The sequence below is a fragment of the Rhinoderma darwinii genome, chromosome 7 (assembly GCF_050947455.1).
Source record: "Rhinoderma darwinii isolate aRhiDar2 chromosome 7, aRhiDar2.hap1, whole genome shotgun sequence".
NCBI lineage: Eukaryota > Metazoa > Chordata > Amphibia > Anura > Rhinodermatidae > Rhinoderma > Rhinoderma darwinii.
The window spans coordinates 39807530-39829109 of NC_134693.1; the positions used below are offsets into that span (position 1 = coordinate 39807530).

Here is a 21580-nt window from a genome sequence, read left to right on the forward strand (position 1 = left end):
TCAGATGCCATTTTTCTTTTCACATCTGCTTAAAGTTTGTGGTACCAAATCACCTGAAGCCTCAGAATCAGTCCAAATGAGGGATAGGTTGAAGCTGCACACGGCTTGTTTCCCGCCAAATTGTTTTTTTTTTCAGCCTGGCAGGATTTTTCATGGTCAACTTACCGGTTTGGTTATGATATGATGTGTTATATAGTAAATCTATAACAAGTACAGCCAGCAGGTGGCAGCAACAACAGTAGATTCTTTGCTTTGCTAGGAACGCTTACATGAGACAAGGAGAAGAATTATGTGGGGGGGGGGGGGCTGGCTATTTGGGCGGGCTGTGGCTGGCACAGCATCCATAACTCTAATGCCCTGTTCAAACGGAGGAATTTATAGGCAGAAAAAAAATCTGCCTCAAAATTCCCGTTCATCATTAAAGATGCTATACATTTATTGGATAGGTTGTTACGGTCGTAACAGTACCAAACATGTATATATTCCTTATATTTAAGAGGTTATTGTAAAAAAAATGTGAATTTGTAAAAAAAAAAAAAATGTAACAACTTTTTATATATACACACACACACACACACACACACACACACACACACACACACACACACACACACACACACACTATATGAACAAAGATTTGGGACACCTACAAAAGCTTTTATTACATCCTATTCTAAGTCCATAGGCATTGATATGGAGTTGGTCCCCCCTTTGCAGCTTGAACAGCTTCCACTCTTTTAGGAAGGCTTTCTACAAGATTTTCAAGTGCGTTTGTGGGGATTTTTGCCAATTCATTCATAAGAGCATTTGTGAGGTCAGACACTGATGTTGGGGGAGGAGGCCTGGATCACAATCTCCATTCTAGATGATGCCAAATGTGTTTGATGGGGTTGAGGTCAGGGCTCTGTGCAGCCAGTCAAGTTCTTCCACAACCAACCATGGCTTGATGAACCTTGCTTTGTGCACTGGGGCACAGTATTGGGAAGGCCCTTTTCTGTTCCAGCATAAATGTCCCCCAAAATTAGAAGCAAACAATTGTCTTGGTATGCTGAAGCATTAAGATTTTTCATCACTTAAACTAAGGGGCCTAGGCCAACGCCTGAAAAAACACCCTATAGCATTATCCCTCCTCAACCAAACTTTAGTTGGCACAATGCAGTCAGGCAGATAACGTTCTCCTGACATTCGCCAAACCCAGGCTAGTCCATCAGACTACCAGATAGAGGAGCTTCATTCATCACTCCACAGAACACGTGTCCACTGCTCCAGAATCCAGTGGCGGCGTGCTTTACACCACTCCATCCGACCCTTGGCATTGTCCTTGGTGATGGAAGGCTTGCAATGTAGCGGCTTGGCTGTGGAAACCCATTCCATGAAGCTCCCGGGCACCGTTTTTGTGCGGATGTTAATGCGAGAGGAGGTTTAGAACTCTGCAGTTATTGAGTCAGCAGAGCGTTGACGACTTATGTGATACACAACTCAGCGACCCCGCTCTGTAACTTTACATGATCTGCCACTTCGTGGCTGAGTTGCTGTGGTTCCTAAACGCTACCACTTTGCAATGATACCACTCAAAGTTGAACGTAGAATATCTAGGAGGGAAGAAATTTCTCAGACTTATTGCAACGGTGACATCCTACAGTACCACGGTCTAACTCAGTGAGCTCTTTACAGTGGCCCATTCATTCACAAATGTTTGTACACACATAAAGGCAGATTGCATGGCTAGAAGCTCGATTTTGTATACATGTGGCAATGGGACTGAATGAAACACCAGAATTCAATGATTAAGTGGGGTGTTTCACAGAACTTCTGTCCATATAATATATGTATAGCTTGCTCTGTATTGGCGACTGGGACTAAAACTAGCCTGTTCTTTCGATGGGTGAGGTTCTATTAAGTCGGAAAAACACTTTGGTAGCAAAAATCCTTGTATGGATAGTCATGGGTCCCAACATGTTTCTCCAGAAATACGCCATAATATAGAGCCAGATCTGAAAATAAATCGAAAATAATTTTTCATATGTTGCACAATACAGTATTTTCTTGAATGAAGACCCCTGTCCTCACTTTCAAACGTCTTTACTTCTCCGTATTTTATGCCGATTTAGTCTGTCACCCAAAAACATAAAGAACAGATGTGAATGGGCCTTACAGATCTTCAATGAAAACCAGCAAAGTAAATTTATTACATTTTCTGCAGTCTTGGCTGGTTAAAAAGACATGACAAGAATGCCCCTTCCCTGCAGGCCTTTTACCACCCTTTGCTACAGATAGGAACCACTGAGAGATTCCCCAATACCTGCCCCACTCTAACACCAGTATTTATCTTGTCTACAGCTTTGAAATACAGATGGGAGTCGCCGTCAATTAGAATTAAATAGGCTTTTACCAAGCTGCTTAAAAATAATTAAAACTAGAGGAAATCACAAAAATAGTATATATTCCAATAAAATGTGACATTTTCATTAGTCATTCTCAAAGAAAACGCTATATTATTGGGTGTCTGGGGCAAAATAGAAAGTACTAACAAAGTACCCAAAGAGGAATTCTGACGCATTATAAATAAAAAAAATGAAATTTCGCATTAGAAAAAAAGTTATTGACTCCTACCATTTGGGTAGAGATTGTACCTTCTGGATCTCTACTATGGCGAGCTGTGATCAGCCACTTCTTCTGTCATGGACTCCAAACCCTTACATGAAGCATTATACATAGTTATTGAGGTACAATTTATTAGGGATAAAAAAACAAGGCAGGTTTTGCATGTAAACCAACAACAGCCCACATTTATTATGCAGTTTCCTCCAGGTTGACTTGCAACAAGTTTGCTGTAAAATATGAGAATTTTCCTATCACTCGCCAAATTTAGAAAGAGACCTAAAAAAGCAGACATGATTGCAAAGGAGACATGGTTTAGGCCAAATTTACGGAGAAAAAAAAAAGTATTAAAATGGCCAAAATTTTGGCAGAAATTATGCCTACTCATTGCAGGTGTAGATTTTATTTTCTGACAGTCAGTTAAAAATGCGTCAAATTTATTAATGCGCATGCCTCTTAATAAATTTGGTGCAAATCACAACTATTTACTTCAGGCTATTTCACAAGCATAATAGGGTGCTTTTTTGTGTCCGTATTATGGACAACACCTGGACCCCCCGCCGTTTATGATAACTGGAGTTAGAGCACTACAGAAGACCGAATAATACTCGCGTGAAAGCGGCCTAACTTTGACTGGTGTAAGACACACCAGTCTTCGCGAAACATGTCAGAAAGTGTTGCCTCTGAGTCAGTTGTCGCAATCTCTAATTCACTTTAATAGAACTGCATGCACATATGCATTACAGTCCACTGCGGTAAGGGGGAGATTTTGACTGCAGACTTACAAATGCAAAGATATTGGAGTCAGAAGACGAAGAGGCATAGCACTCCAAAGAATCCTGTGCCCTAGTTGTTCCAGCGATCAGTTGGATTAGCAGGGCACAGACAGGTCAGAAAATGTTTGAGGGTGAACTTTTTGATAAATAGTGTCCATGGAAACCAATCAGATCACTACTTCCAACTTTACAGCTTCAATTTTTTTCTAGAGCAGGTTTAATCTGATTGGTTGCTATGGGCAACACAAACTTTTTGTTAGAACAATTTTTATGACTTAGGTCCCACGTGCTTAGGCTATTTTAACCATATTTACCCAAGCACGGAGAATTCCATAAAACACCCTTCCCGTCCCATGACGTAATAGTATGTTGCAGAGAGCGGGTCATTCCCGTGAAGCTGTGCGTGCGTGATCACCAGCAGATGCCAGCTGTAACTTACAATTAACATCCCGCTGAAAAGGCTTGGATCATAGAGAACACCAATCACGGCTTTTTAACCACTTAGATGCTGTGGTCAGTAAGGACCGTAGCACCTAAAAAGGTTAACAGAGTGAGAGGCTTCCTCTCTTACGCCATCGGCATCCCGTTACACAATCGTGGTTTGCAGAGGAGTAGTCTCAGAAACCATGGGCCAAACAAAGGCCCCAGATTTGCCAAGTGTATGTGCCTATGCCCAGGTCTACCAAATGAAGGTCAGCTAAACACTGGCAGGCAACAAGACACAATACAGAGGTCAAGTCCCCTAGTGGGACTAAATTTAAAAAAAAAAAAAAACAACGCAAAACTAGTAAAATGCAGAACAAAAAATTGGTATCGGAACGATCCTTATAATAAAAAGTCTAAATTGTACGTATACCACACTGTGAACGACATAAGTAAATAAAAATGGTGGAATTGCTGTTTTTCAATTCGTTATACGTACCCCAAAATGGTACCATTTAAAAAAATATATCTCGTACGACTTTTGGAAGGCGGTGAAGACAAAATGAAAAAACGTGCTGTGTCCTGAAGGCCAGATCCTTAAGGCGTTAAAGAGGGTTCAACCTAAATATACTTGAATAAAAATCGGATACTGTCACAGCCTGAGAAAGGGGAAAGGCATGGAGTAGGTACTGCTAAACTGCAGTTAACACAGTGGCCAGCTTTGAGCTGAAAAGTTGACTTAGGGCTGATTCACACGAGCACTGCGCATCTCTGACGTGAAAAACTACAGTTTTTCACGTCCGAGGTGCATCCGTGCTCAGTGCTGCGGGATGCGATGTCACGCATCCCCCATATAGTTGAGAGTCTATGGTGGGATGCGTGAAAAGATAGGACATGTCCTATTTTCGCACGGACCCTTCACACGGTCCGTTGAAACAATGGCTGTGTGAACGGCCACATTGAATTACATAGGTCCGTGGGACGGCCGCTGTTTCAACGGCTGTCCCACGGACGTTTAACACGTTCGTGTGAATCAGGCCTTAATGTTGGGGAGTGCGGATGTTTGAAATACACTCCTACCGTAACCAGTCAGACCACACGCCCCTAGCACCCGGTCTGGCTCGGGCTACGCAGATCTATAGCTCAAGGTGGAATTGATCAATTGAAAGCAAAGGGTCTTGGCTGGACTTACTATCTTATTGCCACTGAAACCATATTTTTATAAATATAAATTCAGGTTGGAAACCTCATTAAAATGGTTTCCCCACCATTAATACTGATTGCATATCGATATGTCATTAATGTGTGATCAATGGGATCCATCAGCTGGGCAACCCACGGATGTCTAGAAACAATGGAGTCCCACAACTTTCAGCTTTTTTCATTGCTTGGTCGGGAGTTGCAACACAGCCCAAGTAAATGAGGCCACTAGTTGGCAGTTGCACTGTTTTGGAAAGCAGCTGAAGGGGCCCACTTAATCACTTCTCCCCTTTGTGCTAGTTATTGGGGAGGGGGGGGGGGGGTGCGTCAGTCGGATTTCACAAATCAGATATTGATATGCCTCCAATGCTTACGGTAAGAAAACCGCTTTAACAATACTTGGTAAAAGTGATAAAAAATAATGATGGTGATGAAATACTTCAGCTGCTGCAAGGCTGATATGGTAACCTTTCTATCTTTACCCCTTGTGTCAATTATTCCTCAAATCTGAGAAAAACAGACTAATTGGGGTAAGTTGTCAAAAACCAGACAATTAATGTGCCTTGCATAATCTTTACAGACACAAGTTATGGTTTTAATAAGACGCTAAAATGATGACCCTTGTATGCCCACAAGCTTCAGTATTTGAAGTAATTATTGTGCTTTTAGTACAGACCTTTCACACATATACACCCCATACAACTAGAATAGGATAGGATGGGATGGGTAGGCCTAATCGCTGGATTGCACGTAAAGCTTAAGAACATGACGACATTTATTAAAGAAGCAATCAAAATGATAAAACGGGATTAAGAGTTGAATTAGGGGGTTACTTGTGTATACCGTAAAAGCCAATTACTACTAGAGTAGACATGAAGCGGATAAGCTGGTATTATCTAGATATTGATTCTATAGTGCTAACTAATTACATAGTCAGAAACATTTGGCTGGAAGAATAGATCAAGACGTTTTAAAAATATTTTGGAGATCACAGTCCCCCTTACTAGATATGATTGCCCAAGTATTATACCACAAGAAAGCTTTCCAAGAAGCACCAACGTTGGCTTGACCAATCTACTTCACCGGTCACAAATTTAATTGTTGTATTATACACAGATATAGTTTGAAGCTCACAGACCCCAATATAAAAACTAGATTTGAGTCACCACTGCTGCGATTGTAAAGGCCATTTTATGCAATAACACTCTGTTGCCATGGTATAGCAGAGGATACAATACACTCCAGGCCAGTAAGTACACCTGGAGGGTACCATGGGACCCTCTGTCACATAGGTAATATATGGAGATACATGACATAGCTACAAAGTGACAGTGTACTAAATCTTACAATATATGTTGAAGAATTTCTCTCTATCCTGTGTAGCTTGGATCTGCAAACCTTTTTTTTTTTTATAATTATATATTTTTATTTTCATTTGCATCAACATAGAAAGAAAAAACAGTAGCAAATACAGACGTGCAGGCACAAAGTGGAAGAACAAAAGAAAAATTTGTACATTACATTGATCGTCCATACATAGGTCAACACAATATTACCACAATGTAGTACAAGGATTCAATGGGCAGACTATCCCAGATCTATTTATACATTATGAAAACATTGATGAGGCTACTGTCCGCTCGGAATATGCAGTAAGAAATACGAAGCTTAGCTTTATGCTATTACACGTCAGTATCCACCACCTACACGATATAAGAAAAGATTCCAACAAATAACATGACAATAGACAGATACACTAGGGTAGGAAGAAGGTAAGGTAAAGATGGATCCCAGGAGCTGTCATTCTATACATTAGGCCTAAGTGTACTTTGAGAGCAATGGTCCCTATCATGGTGGTCTAGAGGAGTCATACATGTCCCATAACCTCCACACACTTGTAAAGCGATCTACGCAATTATTCAATGAGGCCGTCAGTGATTCCATTCTCTTGACTTCCCTAATTCTATTATGAAGGGTATTCAACATAGGAGTATTGCGTTTCCAATTGGCCGCAATAAGACACTTCGCAGCTGTAAGTATATGAAGAAGCAACCGGGACTGGACCTTCCCCCATCCCTTCGGTGGCACATTTAGAAGATAGGTCAAAGCTTGCCTTGGGGGTCTAACCCCCAGAACCCCCTGAATAAGGTCTCCAACTTCCCTCCAGAAGGGCCTTATTAGTTGACAGTCCCAAAAGATATGAGGAAGTGACCCCACGTCGCTGTGACATCTCCAACACCTATCCGATACCAAAGGGAAAATGCGATGGAGGAATTCCGGAGTATGATACCAATGCATCAAAATTTTATATTGGTTTTCTTTATAAGCTGCACAGAGATGATTTTGCTGCCTGGGACCAGATGATTTGCCACAGCGACATGGGGAGCTCCCTGCCCAGGTATGCCTCCCACCTGGCCATATAGCCATGTCTGGCCGTCTCCTGAAGAGGCGAATCAGCAATAATAGTATATATCCCTGATATTAACCCCCTAGTTGAGACAGTCGTTTTACAGAGCATTTTAAAGGCTGTGGGTTTATAAAAACACGATTCCGCTCGCATAGAGTTAGCAAAATGTGTGATTTGCATATAACTGAAGTAGGAGTTGTTTGGTAAGTTATATTTAGCTTGCAACGTCGAGAACGGTAAAATCGTTCATTGACAGGGGTCTACTATGTCAGCAAAGTTAAATAAACCGGCTCTCGACCATGGCTGGGACATTTTTGTAGTAAGGCTCACAGGTAAGGAAGGATTATATAGGAAGGGTGTCATTAGGGATTTTGAGGAAGACAGTGCATACTTCGCTTTAGATATCCTCCAAATATTCCTAGTGAACATCATTGAGTGTAGGAGGGGGGTCGTCAGGGTGTCCGCTGTTCCAGACCACAACAAAGCATTCGGGTGTGTAGGTGCGATCCATAATTTCTCAATCTCAGTCCATTTATTATATGCCCTTAGTGAGGTCCAGCATGGGATCCTTCTCAAAATGTACCGCCAGGTAGTACCGGTAAACGTCTGGGACAGCTAAGTCACCCGCCATAACAGACGAGAGCATGACTGAGCTTGGGATTCTATGTCGTCTACCCGCCCAAATGTATTTCAAAAGAGTCGTTTGAAATTTGCACATGTCTTTTCGTGGTATAGGAACCGGAAGGGTTTCCAAAAGGTATAGATACTTTGGTAGGATAGTCATTTTAACCGCCGATACTCTGCCGAAAAAAGACAAGGGCAGGACAGACCATCTAGATATGAGTTTGTTTAGGTCTTGAAAGAAGGGGGCATAATTATGTTTGTACAGGGAGGCATATGAACTAGAAATCTGAGTGCCTAAGTATTTTATTGTGTCCGTCTTCCAAGTATATTTAAAGGAAGACTGCAGGGTCGCTATAAGTGACGGGTGCCAGATTAATCGGTAAGGCTTCTGTCTTAGAGTTGTTGATCTTATAACCAGAATGTCGACTATATTCTTTTAGGACCGAATGTAGATTGGGCAAGGAGATTTGTGGATTGCGCAGTCAGGAGGACATCATCGGCGAAGAGGGATATTTTAAATTCCCTATCTCTTACCATGATACCTTGAATATCCGGATTTCTCCTGATATAGGAAGCCAGTGGCTCTACGCAAAGCACAAAAAGGAGGGGAGAGAGCGGGCACCCTTGAAGATAGAGAGGCTTTGAGTTGTAGCATGTGGCAATTTTACCGTTGCGTTCGGGGAGGAGTATAGTGCACGTATCGCGTGAAGAAAAGGGCCAGAAATGCCAATTGTCGCTAGAGTGGCGAAGAGGAAGGACCAGTCTAATCGATCAAATGCTTTCTCAGCGTCCAGACTCAAGAGTAGGCCCAATGTTTCGGATTTATTGATCACATCTATCAGATCTATAGTTCTTCTAGTGTTATCCCCCGCCTGTCTATGCATGACAAATCCCACTTGATCTTTTTGGATCAACCCGGGCAGAAGGGAGCCCAGCCTATTGGCCAAAATCTTGGTGAATATTTTTAAATCTGCATTCAGCAGCGATATCGGTCTATAGTTAGAACAATCAGAGCAGTCCTTCCCCGGTTTAGGAATAACCATGATAAAAGAATGAAGCATTGAGGGGGGTATCTGCTCCCCCGACAGGAAGGAATTAAAGAGGTCTATCATGTGTGGAGTTAGAGAATCCTGAAAGACTTTGTAATAGAGATAAGAGAAGCCATCAGGACCCGGTGATTTACCATTAGGGAGTTCTTTGATCGTGTCCTGTAATTCATCTAACAAGATGGGTGTATTGAGCATATCAATGTCCGATGTTGTAAGAGTGGGGAGAGAGCAAGATTTTAGATATTCCGAGAGGTACTGGGTTCGGGCAGTGGGGTCGGTAGGGAGTTGAGACGGGAGGGAATATAGCTTTGTATAATATTGGTGGAATAGATCGGCCTGTTGCTTAGGGTCAAAGAGGAACTGACCTTGTGAGTCTTTAAGCGCCAATGGGGTCGAATGTAGTTAGTGGTTAAGTAATTGCGCTGCCAGTAGTGAGTGTGCCTTATTTCCCTGCTCGTAGTACATAATAATAATCGTTCCACCTTGGCTATGGAGAGATCCTTACTCCGCGCCTCAATAATGCGACGGAGAGTGGATGTAGAGGGAGACATGGCCATTCTACGTTCTAGGGCGGTAAGAGTCGCTGTCAAGTCTATCTGTTGTTGTTTCGTGTCTCGCTTGAGGCGAGAAGAAATGGAGATACAATGCCCCCGGAGAACTGCTTTATGGGCTTCCCATATTGTAGATAACGTAGGGACTGAGTTCTTGTTAAGGGTAAAATATGAGTCAATGTGGTTCTTAAGAGCATCCCTATGTATCGGGTATTTAAGCAGCCTTTTGTTCAGTCTCCAGTGGCATTGCCTTGTAGTCTGTAAATCTGAACAGAGGTCAAGCATAATCGGTGCATGGTCTGACCATGTGATAAGGCCAATGTCCGCCGAGGATGTAGAGCGTAGGCTCGGTATGTTACCCAGAAAGAGGTCTATCCGTGTGTGAGTATTGTGTGGGTGGGAATAGAAAGTGTATTGTTTAGCCGAAGGATTAGAAACCCTCCATAGGTCATATAGATTATATTTACGGATCAGGCGACGAAAGGCTAAGGTATGTCTGCGTAGGTCTGATGATGGCGTGGGCGTAGTGAGGGATTGTCTGTCCCTCACGTCGGACACGGGGAGATTAAAGTCCCCACCTATGATGAGAGTGTTAGACGGGAGGCGCGAGAGTTTGGCGAACACTTTCTCCAGAAAAGGGATCTGCAAGGTATTCGGGGCATATATATTACATAGCGTAAGAGTAACACCTCTCATTGTCCCCACCAGGATAACATACTGACCCATTGGGTCCACAATGGACTTATTAACTTGCAGCGGACAGTCTCTAGAGACCAGAATCGCAACTCCCTCTTTTTTCTTATTTTGTGTCGCCGTGTATACCATAGGAAAGTGGGGCAAGGCAAATTTAAAGGAGCCAGATCTGTCATGGTGCGTTTCCTGGAGAAATGCAATATCCGCTTTCAAGCATTTTAGTTCTTTGAGCGCTAATCTCCGTTTGACATTAGAGTTTAGGCCCTTAACATTTAAAGAAACTATGCGCGCCATGACAGATCTAAAGTCGGCAAATCAAACCTGAATATAAACCCCCAAGAAGGGCCCAACCTGCATCTATAGCGGGACGGTAAGAGACCGTAGTTCCTCTCCATCTCTCCAGAGCCATGTTCCTGAAGATATCTCCTAGTAGAAGACCAGAATCCAAGGAAAGAAGGGGAAGGATAGGGGAGACATAGACATAAAAACACGTAAAGTAAAAGCAATAAACATATACAGTAACAGTGCGCTATCAAGTCATACGATTGACTATGAATGGAAAGTACCTTCCATATGGAGACATAATAATTCAATTGATTCTTATGCATAACGAACAGTGAAAACACTAGGTGCATAAAATGCACTAGGAAAATGAATCGTCTCCGTAGGGGATAAGTGCCCCTAGAAGTCAACGCAGCCGGAGCCCACCTCAGCAACTTCTGCTCCAGGGTCCGCCAAATCTGGTGACTTGGTCTGGTAGCCCCCCACCACCACCTATATGGGTGTAATACAGTTTAAAAAAAATAAAAATAACACATAACATAAGAATAAAGAAAAAATTCAATGCGGATTGTGCACTAAACAGTGCATATACGAGTAGTTGCCTCCCGCAACAAACTCTTTTATCTCTGGATTGGAGACTTGCGACCTCTGTCGATAATAGGGTCCCCCGGTGTGGTGGATTTCTTTTTTTGCAGGACTTTGTGCCAGACGGGTGGAGGGGGTAGAACGAGATCCCAACTAGGCAATTTCGGTGAAGGAATATCCAGTGTGGCACAGAATGCTTGTAAATCCATAGGTGACCTGAGGACTGCGGAGCGTCCATCTCTTCTGGCTGTAAGACTGAAAGGGAATCCCCAGCGGTAGAGAATGTTAGCATCCCTCAGGATGGAGAGCAGCGGGTGCAGTTGTCGCCGCTTATGTAGGGTAATCCAAGATAGATCAGGTAGTAGTTGAATCGTAGCATTTCCATATTCAATGGCCCGTTGGGTTCTGGCCTTGGTCATAATGTTTTCCTTCAGCTCAAAGTCCGTAACACAGCAGATGATATCTCTTGGCAGGGTGGTAGCACCTTTTGGTCGCAGGGCTCTGTGAGCTCTGTCTAATTTAATAGGATGATCCATGGCTACGCCTATAACTTTGTTAAAAATGGTCGTCAGGATCTGTTTCACATTTTCGTCTTGTTTAGGTTCAGGTACACCCCTGATTCTAATGTTGTGGCGTCAACCCCTATTATCAAAATCTTCCAGATGGTTATGGTAATCGCTGAGAGCCGTGTTTTGGGCCACTACCGTGGACTGTAGTTGGGAAATATATTGGCAGGTGGAGTCGTGATCATCCTCCAACGTCTCCACTCTATTGGCTACATATTGTATGTCCTGCCTTACAACTGAAATGGCGGCACTACAGGTATCTTTTACCTCCGCTATAAGAACCTTAAAGTCCTCTCTAGTGGGAAGCTGGCAGAGGATGGAATGCCAGTCTGCCCTTTTAGGTGTGGGGCACTCGGAGTCAGAGGATGAGAGCTCTGCCTGGGAACCCAAGCCTCGGTCACACGAGGGTGGCCGTGTCAAAATGGGGGGAGCTTCCAGCTCTGCGTCACGTGTCTCTAGAACATTTCGAGGAGGGGGAGGGGATCTCGTCCCTCAGAGGCCTCGGAGCCTTGGGTAAGAGCGGGAAGTTCGAGGGTGAAAGGTAGGTCACCAACCTGTGAGCCTTTATGCTGTGGAGAGGCACTCGTCAGGAAAGCTTGCTGTCCCTCTGGGTGCGGTAAGGAGGTATCCAAAGATGGCGGGCTGACGTCCACGTGACCGTCTTCCTTCCCCAGGTCATGGCGTTGGTCGGCGGGTATAGAGCCAGGTAGCTCCGGTGTCAGGGACTGTACCTGATCGGCAAGCGGGTCTCCCTCCAGGGATTCTGATGGGCGCCAGGAAGCCTGTGTCTAAGGAAGGCGCCAATGATGGCGCTTGTTCCGCCTGTAGGTCTGCGCGAAGGAATGCGTCCAAAGTCCCGGGATTCGGCACGCCGGAAGGTGCCAGTTTATTCTCTGGCTTCTTGGGCACCTGTTTCACCATCTTGCGGGTGTATTGGGAGGCTAAATCCAAGATCTACCGCAGTTAATAGGGTGGTTAGTGGAGGAGCTCTGAACCGTGCGTCCTATTCCATCGACATCCGGTCACGCCCCCGGATCTGCAAACCTTTTGATCACAATCTACTATTAGATCGTGGACAAGTGCTGAGTAGATCACCAATTCACACTATGCCGGCAACACTGCAAACCCCTTAAATGGCCTAATTTATCAAAACTTTAAACCAGAAAAAAATGGCCCGCTGCCAATACCAACCAATCATCACTTAACTTTCATTTCTTAAACTGCTCTGGAAAAAAAAGAATGTGATTGGTTTCTAAGAGCAACAAGGTCAGTTTTTCCTGTTAGACACTTGATACAGGAGGCTCAACGTTTCTTCTGTTGCGGTATTTTGTGTGTATTATTTTTTATTTCATCTAGTTTTTTGTTTTTTTAATCATTATTATTATGGTCTGTTCCTCAAAATCTCAAAAGTTCTTTGGAGGACTTTATGATTTCATAATTTTTTTTACACTATACCTTCCACAGTAACAGGGGCTGCACCGCAGGCCCAGGTACGTGGTAAATCAGCCGTTATAGTGACTGTCATCACTGTTCGTGCTGCGCTGGGCCTAGTTCGACCCAGCAACAGACTCCCTCTAACGGAATCCCAGCAATCATGTGACCAGTCAAATGAAACCAGAAAAGAGAGAAGCGGTGAAAACTGCTTCTGTCTGCTCTCCAGGGTCCCACGGCAGTCACAGTTGAGGGCCGACACACTTGAAGCAGCGCTTCACAGTATTACAGACTTTTGCCATTTACTTGGGAGAAGACTATAATACTGTGAACTGCTGCTACAAGTGTGTCAGTGTTTCACAGTATGGAGTAGTGAAATGAGTTAAGTGGAAGGAGTAATGCGGCCACTTTCAAAATGGCTGTTTGTCAGGGGTGCCGAGAGTAGGACCCCACACCACAGATATCGATGGTCTATCCTGATGATAGGCCATACATTTTTTTCTCTCTGGAAAACCACTTTAACCTCACACACTCTGTGACACGGTACGAAGTAGTAGAAGTTACATGTTTACAGTCTTACAGGGAGGTTTAGCTTTGCAGCATCTACAGGCTGTTGGAATGGCCAGGAAAAGTTGTGTTTCCATAATGCCTTCAACACCACCTTCTCCAGGTACTGAAGCTGGTTAGTGAGACGCCCGGTCTTCTTGCGATTAATGTATTCTGGTGGAGGCGGATTCACAATTGAGGAGTGTAGTTGCCGGCTTGACATGGTGCTGCAATCCAATTTACTTTTTGGGCATGCATTCCCCTGAAAGAAACAGAGACCAAGTTTTAATGTAAGGGTACACCATGATATATACATGATTTTAAACAACATTATGCCATTAAAAGACTAAATTCTAGTATATACGTACTAACAGCCATGCCTCAGCGTCTATCGTTACTCATGAAGCGGTGTGGTAAAATTATTTTGTTTAATGCATAATATATGTAGTTTTAGGCACACATTCTGTCAGGGATCATTACCATGTATATTGTTTGCAAAAACCTTATTACTTTATATAAACTAAAAATCAGTATATTACACAAAGATTTGTAAATGAAACAAGATGGAGTCTGTATGAGAAACACGCCTATGGAGACACCGCCCCTGGAATGCAAGAGGAGTGTACAGAAGAACTTACAGCTGAGAAGCCAATAGGGCTTAAGCACGTCCCACATCTCTAGGGAGGGAACATGTGTTTCTTTTCTTTGTTCAATAAAAAGTTTCAGTTCACTTCCTACTTGACTGAGGGAAAGAGGTCTACCAACACTTGTGTGTCTGGTGTACTTTTTTCCATGCATGCTTTCAATTTACAGAGGTGGTTATTCGGTGAGATAACAGGGGAAAAGGAAGTTTTACCCTGTCAATTCCACTGCATTTACGCAATGCAGGAGCCCTTTAAGGCCTTGTTTACAAAGTGCAGATATGATGCAGATTTTGCATGTATTTTTTTTAAGACAAAACCAGGAATGGAACCTAAGCAGAAGAAATATATAAAGAAAGTTCATAAAGTATCTCCTCTCCTGGTTCCAATTCTGTTTCTGGCTTAAAAACAATGTGAGCAATGCCTAAAGTGTAAATTCCTATGCGGCAGATTTTGTTGCATAAATTTCTGCGACTGAAAATCTGTTCCAGTCATCAGAATGGGGTTGTTTCTTCTGCAAGTCCTATTCAGATGAATGGAACAGATTTTCAGATGCAGAAATTTCTGCAACAAAGCCTGCCGCATGTGAATCTTCATTAGTCTGAATTCACACATCTGTTGACACTTAGCGGATTTGCGTCAGATTTTCCGTACGGATTTGTAGACAGATAATCTGCAGTGTATTATAGTAGCAAAGTTGATGAGATTTAAAAGAAATTTCTATGACTGTCCCAATTAACCGATAGCGTGTGCTTGCTTCAGAAACTACCCTTCAGATGAATGGAATTGATTTTAAACGGGTTTTACTATCAGGGACATTTATGACATATCCACAGGAATCTCATAAATGTCAGATAGATAAGGGTCCCACCTCTGGGACCCGCATCTATCTTTAGAACGGAGCCCCTTAAACCCCATTCTACTTTTCTGTGTTCCAGCTGAAGCGTGTGATTCCCAACCATGAAGAAGAAAACAGCGTAGCCCGCTGAGCTACGCTGTTTCCGTAACTCCCATAATAGTGAATGGCAGTTACGGAAACAGCGTAGCACGCAAGATATGCTGTTTCCGTAACTACCATTCAGTTCAATGGGACTTACGGAAACAGTGTAGCTCTTCTTCTTGGTCGGGAATCACACGCTTCAGCCGGAACACAGAAAGGTAGAACAGGGTTTAAGGGGCCACCTCCTAAAGATAGATGCATCTTTCTGACATTTATGACATATCCTGTGGCTATGTCATAAATGTCCCTGATGGGAAAATCCCTTTAAAGAGGCTCGGTCACCAGATTATAAATGCCCTATATCCTACATAAAATGATCGGCGCTGTAATGTAGATAACAGTGTTTTTTATTTTAAAAAACGATCATTTTTGACCAAGTTATAAATAATTTTAGATTTATGCTAATTCGTTTCTTAATAGACAACTGGGCGTGTTTTTACTTTTTACCAAATGGTCGTTGTGAAGAGAAGTGTATGACGTGACCAATCAGTGTCATACACTTCCCATTGTTACAGTGTGATTGTGCAGTGAATGAAGCTGGGCTGGAACAATGAGAAGTGTATGACGCTTATTAGTCACTGATTGGTCAGCTTCATACACTCCTCTGTACAACGCCCAGTTGGTAAAAAGTAAAAACACGCCCAGTTGTCTATTAAGAAACTAATTAGCATAAATCTAAAATTGTTTATAACTTGGTCAAAAATGATCGTTTTTTAAAATAAAAACCACTGCTGTTATCTACATTACAGCGCCGATCAGATTATGTAGGAGATAGGGCATTTATAATGTGGTGACAGAGCCGCTTTAAGTCACAGAAATTTCTGCAACAAAATCTGCCGTGTGTTTATTCACCCCTCTGCATTTGTGTCAAGGGCTACAAGAGCATTTCCTTTGTTTTGTTATTTTTGGTTGGGGGAGTAAAACGTTGCCAATAATCAATATGCATAAATGTGACTTTAGTATTATTATTATTTTCCCCTCTGGGCCTCACCAGCTTGAAACACAACCCGGATTATGTCTATCCTGGAGACCACAAACCCCAGCCACTCAGGAAATAAGGTTCTGTACACATCACGTTATGCTCATACACGGGTCAACATTGCATGCAGTGCTCATGCTGCAAATCTTTACAAACTTTGGTCCCGGGATAGAAATATATATATATTTATTCCTTACCGTGCACAAGTAAATAGTGCCACACAGCACCTTTTCACTGCATGCAGTGCACATACACGACATATAGTGCCCAGTACAACATACTAGCCCAAAGAGTTAGATCCCACAGTGATCAATATTTTGTCCACATACAGAAATAGCAGTCTTTATTTTGACTTTTAACGCATTAAATAAACAATGGCAAGATCTCTTAGGCTCTGTTCACATCTGAGTTGCGGTCCCGTTCTGACGTTCCGTCTGAGGTTTTCGTCAAATCGGGACTCTGAACAGACACAAACTGACACCGACGGAAACCAGAGGTTTCGTCTCGTAGTCGACTATGCTATTGCTTCTGGCAAAACGACTGATCTGCTGCACAAAAGAGGCAAACCGAAACCACGGGCACCAGCTCCGTCATCATTGAAATCAATGGTTTCCGTCGTCAGTTTGTGTCTGCTCAGGGTCCCGTTCGGACGGAAACCTCCGACGGAACGTCAGAACGGGACCCCAACACAGATGTGAACAGAGCCTTATCTTGACTTTTTTTAATGACTTTTCAATGGCTTTTGTTGTGTGATATCACGCTGCAGCAAGTTATCAGAATTCAAATGAAAGATGGCTACATCAGTATAATCAAATATTGTATCCAGTGCCCATTTAATAGACAATCTCCCCACTGCCACACAGGCCCTGTGCACATGGCTGTTTACACGCAGCGCATTAACTGACTATTACTATTGAAAAAACCCAATACACACATTACAGAAATATTCTTGTTATTCTGTAAAACTTATAGGGTATATATACACACAAGGTATGATCAAATAGCGGTTTATTGCAATAAACCACAATTTGACCAGACCATGTAAATATACACTTAGGGCAGGGGTCTCAAACTCGCCCGGGTAAGTGGGCCATATATAGAAAAAAATCTGAAGTTGACGGGCCGCTTTACTTCCAAATTTGATACATTACAAAATTATTGTTAATTAATTCGTTATTTGAACTACTATAACAATACTACAATACTACATTACTATAATAATAGCGCTAGGTTTAAACTTACCGAAAATTTGCGAGATTTCTCCACGTGCTTATTTCAACAATCCAATTTTACAGTTTAAGAGTCGCTAAATGCAGTCCGGCAGCTCAGTTGGCAGCGTTTGGCAGACACACAAATGTCAAAATTAGGCAGCCCCTTTTTCAATCGTGCCACAGTGCCCTCTGTAGATGCTGCCACAGTGCCCTCTGAAGATGCTGCCACAGTGCCCTCTGAAGATGCTGCCACAGTGCCCTCTGAAGATGCTGCCACAGTGCCCTCTGAAGATGCTGCCACACCCCCCCCTTGTGGATAGTGCCACAGAAACCCCCAGTAGATAGCTCCATTGTGGCTCCCTCTAGGAGTGGAATCCGTTACCGACGCTTTGGCCAGGGATTCCTCTGCTGGAGGAGCCTCTAATGTCACTGTTCATACACAGTGACGTCAGGGGATCCTCCTGAGCCAGAATGTGATGTCAGGGGCAACCCCAGATCCGGTGTCCCAGAGCGGAGCACTAGTATAGGCTCTGCTCCAGAACACTGGGGAAGCAACTGACATCAGTGTCCATATATGGACAGTGATGTCAGGGGCTTGCCCAGAGCTGGAGTCCCCGGAGCAGAGCCACTTCTAGCACCCTGCCTTGGATTCCAGCTCTGCTCCTGACATCACTGTTCATATATGGACAGAGATGTCAGGGGCAACCCCAGAGCTGGAGTCCCGGGCAGCGCTTCTAGCGCTCCTACCTGGGACTCCAGCTGTGTTCCTGACATCACTGTCCAGTTCTGGGGAAGCCCTAGACATCGCTGTCCATATGTGGACAGCGATGTCAGGGGATTCCACAGAGTCCCGAAGCAGAGCCTATGCTAGCGCTCTGCCCAAGACTCCGCTCTGGGGAAGACCCTGACATCGCGTGTCCGTTCATGGACAGCGATGTCAGGGGATTCCACCGAGTTCCGGAGCAGAGCCGATACTAGTACTAGGCCCGAGACTCTGCTCTGGGGAAGACCCTGACAAAACTGTCCATATATGGACAGCGATGACAGGGAATTCCACAGAGTCCCGGATCAGAGCCTATGCTAGCGCTCTGCCCGGGACTCAGGCTCTGGGGCAGCCCCAGACATCGCGTGTCCGTTCATGGACAGCGATGTCACGGGATGCCACAGAGTTCTGGAGCAGACCCTATACTAGCACTCTGCCCGGGACTCAGGCTCTGGGGATGCCCCAGACATTGCGTGTCCATTCATGGACAGCGATGTCAGGGGATTCCACAGAGTCTCGGAGCAGAGCCTATGCTAGCGCTCTGCCTGGGACTCCGCTCTGGGGAAGACCCTGACAAAACTGTTCATATATGAGTACCGGAGCAGAGCCGATACTAGTGGCTCTGTGTCCCGCGGGCCGCAGATGACAGCCTCAGGGGCCGCATGCGGCCCGCGTGCTTGAGACCCCTGCCTTAGGGTATGTTCACACAGAAGAAATTTGCGGCGGAATCCGCAACAGATTTCACAGCAAATATCCCCCTCCCAATCATTTTAGTGGGTCGGACGCGTATTTTTCCCGCTAGCTTATTTTTTTCAGCTAGAGGGAAAAAGAAGTGTCCTGCTCGATCTTCTAGCAGATTCCGCCCGAACCTCCCATTGAAGTCAATAGGAGGGAGGAATCTTCCTGCCGACAGCAGGAATAGTTCTGTGGCGGATTTTGCCGTGGCACCCGCCAAGAAAAATCCACCGTGTGAACAGGACCGAACGGTGCAGTCACACATTGTTTTTTTTTTGGGGAAAATTACACAAACTGCTGTCAAAAGTTACACCACGCACTCCTACAGGTGGAAACAAAATCTGACACATACAAGGTTTAAGTTTCTGTGTGGAAATTTGTGATACAGAAACACTTTACCCAGCGTTTTCTGTATGCGTTGCGGATTTTGGATGCAACACAATTACCATTCTGCAATACAAACACACAGTAAATTCACCACAAAAACCTCAAAAGTAATTCTGCTGTGGACTTTGCTGCAGAATTACTGTTGCGTATTTGTGGTGTATTTTTACGCCACGTGTGACTGCACCCGAAGGCTCAATGCACACGGTGCGTATTACGTGCGGTTTTAAAAACCACGTGATCTGGTGCTGTTTTTACCTACGAATTTCCTGCAGTTTTGGTGTGTATTTTCCGCAGCAAAAACGCGACGTGTGCATGTAGCTTAACACTTTCCTTCTGGTTTCCATCCCTCCTAAGGGCTTGTCCACCTAACGGAATTGCTGCCTATATTGCGTCCAGAATTGCGGATGGAAAATATGCAGAATACAGTAGCAACAAAGTGGGTGAGATTTAACAAATCCTATCCACGCGCTGCGTAAAATTTCCGACCAGAAATTGACCTGCGGTGCGTATTTTTTGTACCGCAGCATGTCAATCCCCGCTGAGGAAAGTGGACTGAATTGCTGCGTTTTTCAGGAGATGTCACCAGATCCCAGCATTGAGAAAAACGCCGCAAAATCTGCACACTTTTTTTCTGCAGTAAACACAGGAAATGGTGCAGATTTTCCACAGCAATGCTGCAGCAATTCCGTTACGTGTGGACAAGCCCTAAGGAAGAATAGCTCCTGACATTGCCTGTGGGGCAGCACATTGAGTCTTTACGGCTCTGTACAGGAGTATTCACACAACGCGGTCAATCACGGTTTCGTGAAGAAAAAAATAAAGTGAGACAACCGCACCATGTGAATAAACCCTACTAACCTGGACTCACACTGCGTTTCTGACACGCATTTTTTATGTTTTGTTAGATAAACTGCCATTGAGAGACGTGGGAATTTATCAAAACAAAAAACGCATGTTAAAAACAAAACTAAACTGCAGTGTGAACCCAGCCCTAGGGAACGTACAATTTCCCTGCTCTGCTGTGTTCACGCAACCTAATTGTGTCATCCTGATCCAATTCACACAGGTGAGATCGGCTCCCACCTGGGCAAGCTGAGAAACTAAATGACCCAACTGAATCAACAGTCTAAGACTTGGGGGGCAAAGATACTGGGTAATGTCTCTTTAATCTTTTAAATTTCTGTATTATTCCATTTGATTGGGCACAATGCCCAGTAAGTGATACATATATCTAATATACACTACATTATTAATACTCACATCAACATAGAGCTCATGTATCAATCACAGTACACACTAAATGACAAATCTGTGGTTTTTAATATAGGGCGCACTAATACTGCAACATAAGTATAATCAGCACACTAGTTATTTGCAAAAAAAGAATGATGTGCAGATTCAGCAGTATCATATATATATATATATATATATATATATATATATATATATATATATATATAAGTGACAGGATGGTGATTTGGAATACTGATATAGATTATATATATTGTGGCTGTGGATGATGACCTACGCATCATTAATGTATAACTCTGTATGATCATAGTTTATAGGTGTGTGTATAATTATATATACAGTATTTACATATGAGCCGTGTCCGCTCTCCTCTATGGCGTTGCACTTGGCCGCGCTCCCTGCCGTTTACCTGGCTGATCACAGTTGAACAGTGCCGGTTGCTCGCGCGCAGCTCCGCACACGCTACGTTTCCATGGCGATGACACGCCCACTTTATAGATAACGCGCGCACGGGAACATATAGGCGGGAACGTGTGTCGTGTCATGGACGGATGAGCGCAACATAATGACATCATATTCTTTGGCTGTGCAGTGCGTGCGTTATGTAGTAAGGGCAAAGTTCTGGACGTACTGGAATCCGCATAGAAAGCAATGACGGCATTTCCATTGGCAGAATACAGTTTTCTTCCATACACTGTAATGAACCACTCATTACACCCTGCAGGCATATCGCGGTTTTGCCCCGTCATTTTTGCACGTCAATGAAAACGTGTGGCTTCAGAGAACTGATGCATGGCAGTGCCCAGATTTTTTATATTTTTTTTTCAAAGCACCAGCAATTTGTGAAATAAATAAATAAACTTTTGTATTCTACTGTTG

General features: G+C 43.7%; 1 protein-coding gene across 1 annotated transcript in view; it reads right to left on the bottom strand.

Annotated features, from left to right (window-relative positions):
* BRDT (bromodomain testis associated) overlaps positions 1-21157 on the bottom strand; it is a 76504-nt gene extending 55347 nt beyond the window's left edge. Inside the window, exons 1-2 of the mRNA XM_075833223.1 lie at positions 21050-21157; positions 13769-13996 (exon numbers count right to left, since the gene is read on the bottom strand). Of these exons, the coding sequence (XP_075689338.1) occupies positions 13769-13957 (189 nt within the window). The 5' untranslated portion in view covers positions 13958-13996; positions 21050-21157. The remainder of the gene's footprint in view (positions 1-13768; positions 13997-21049) is intronic.
* Positions 21158-21580: the final 423 nt, after the last annotated feature.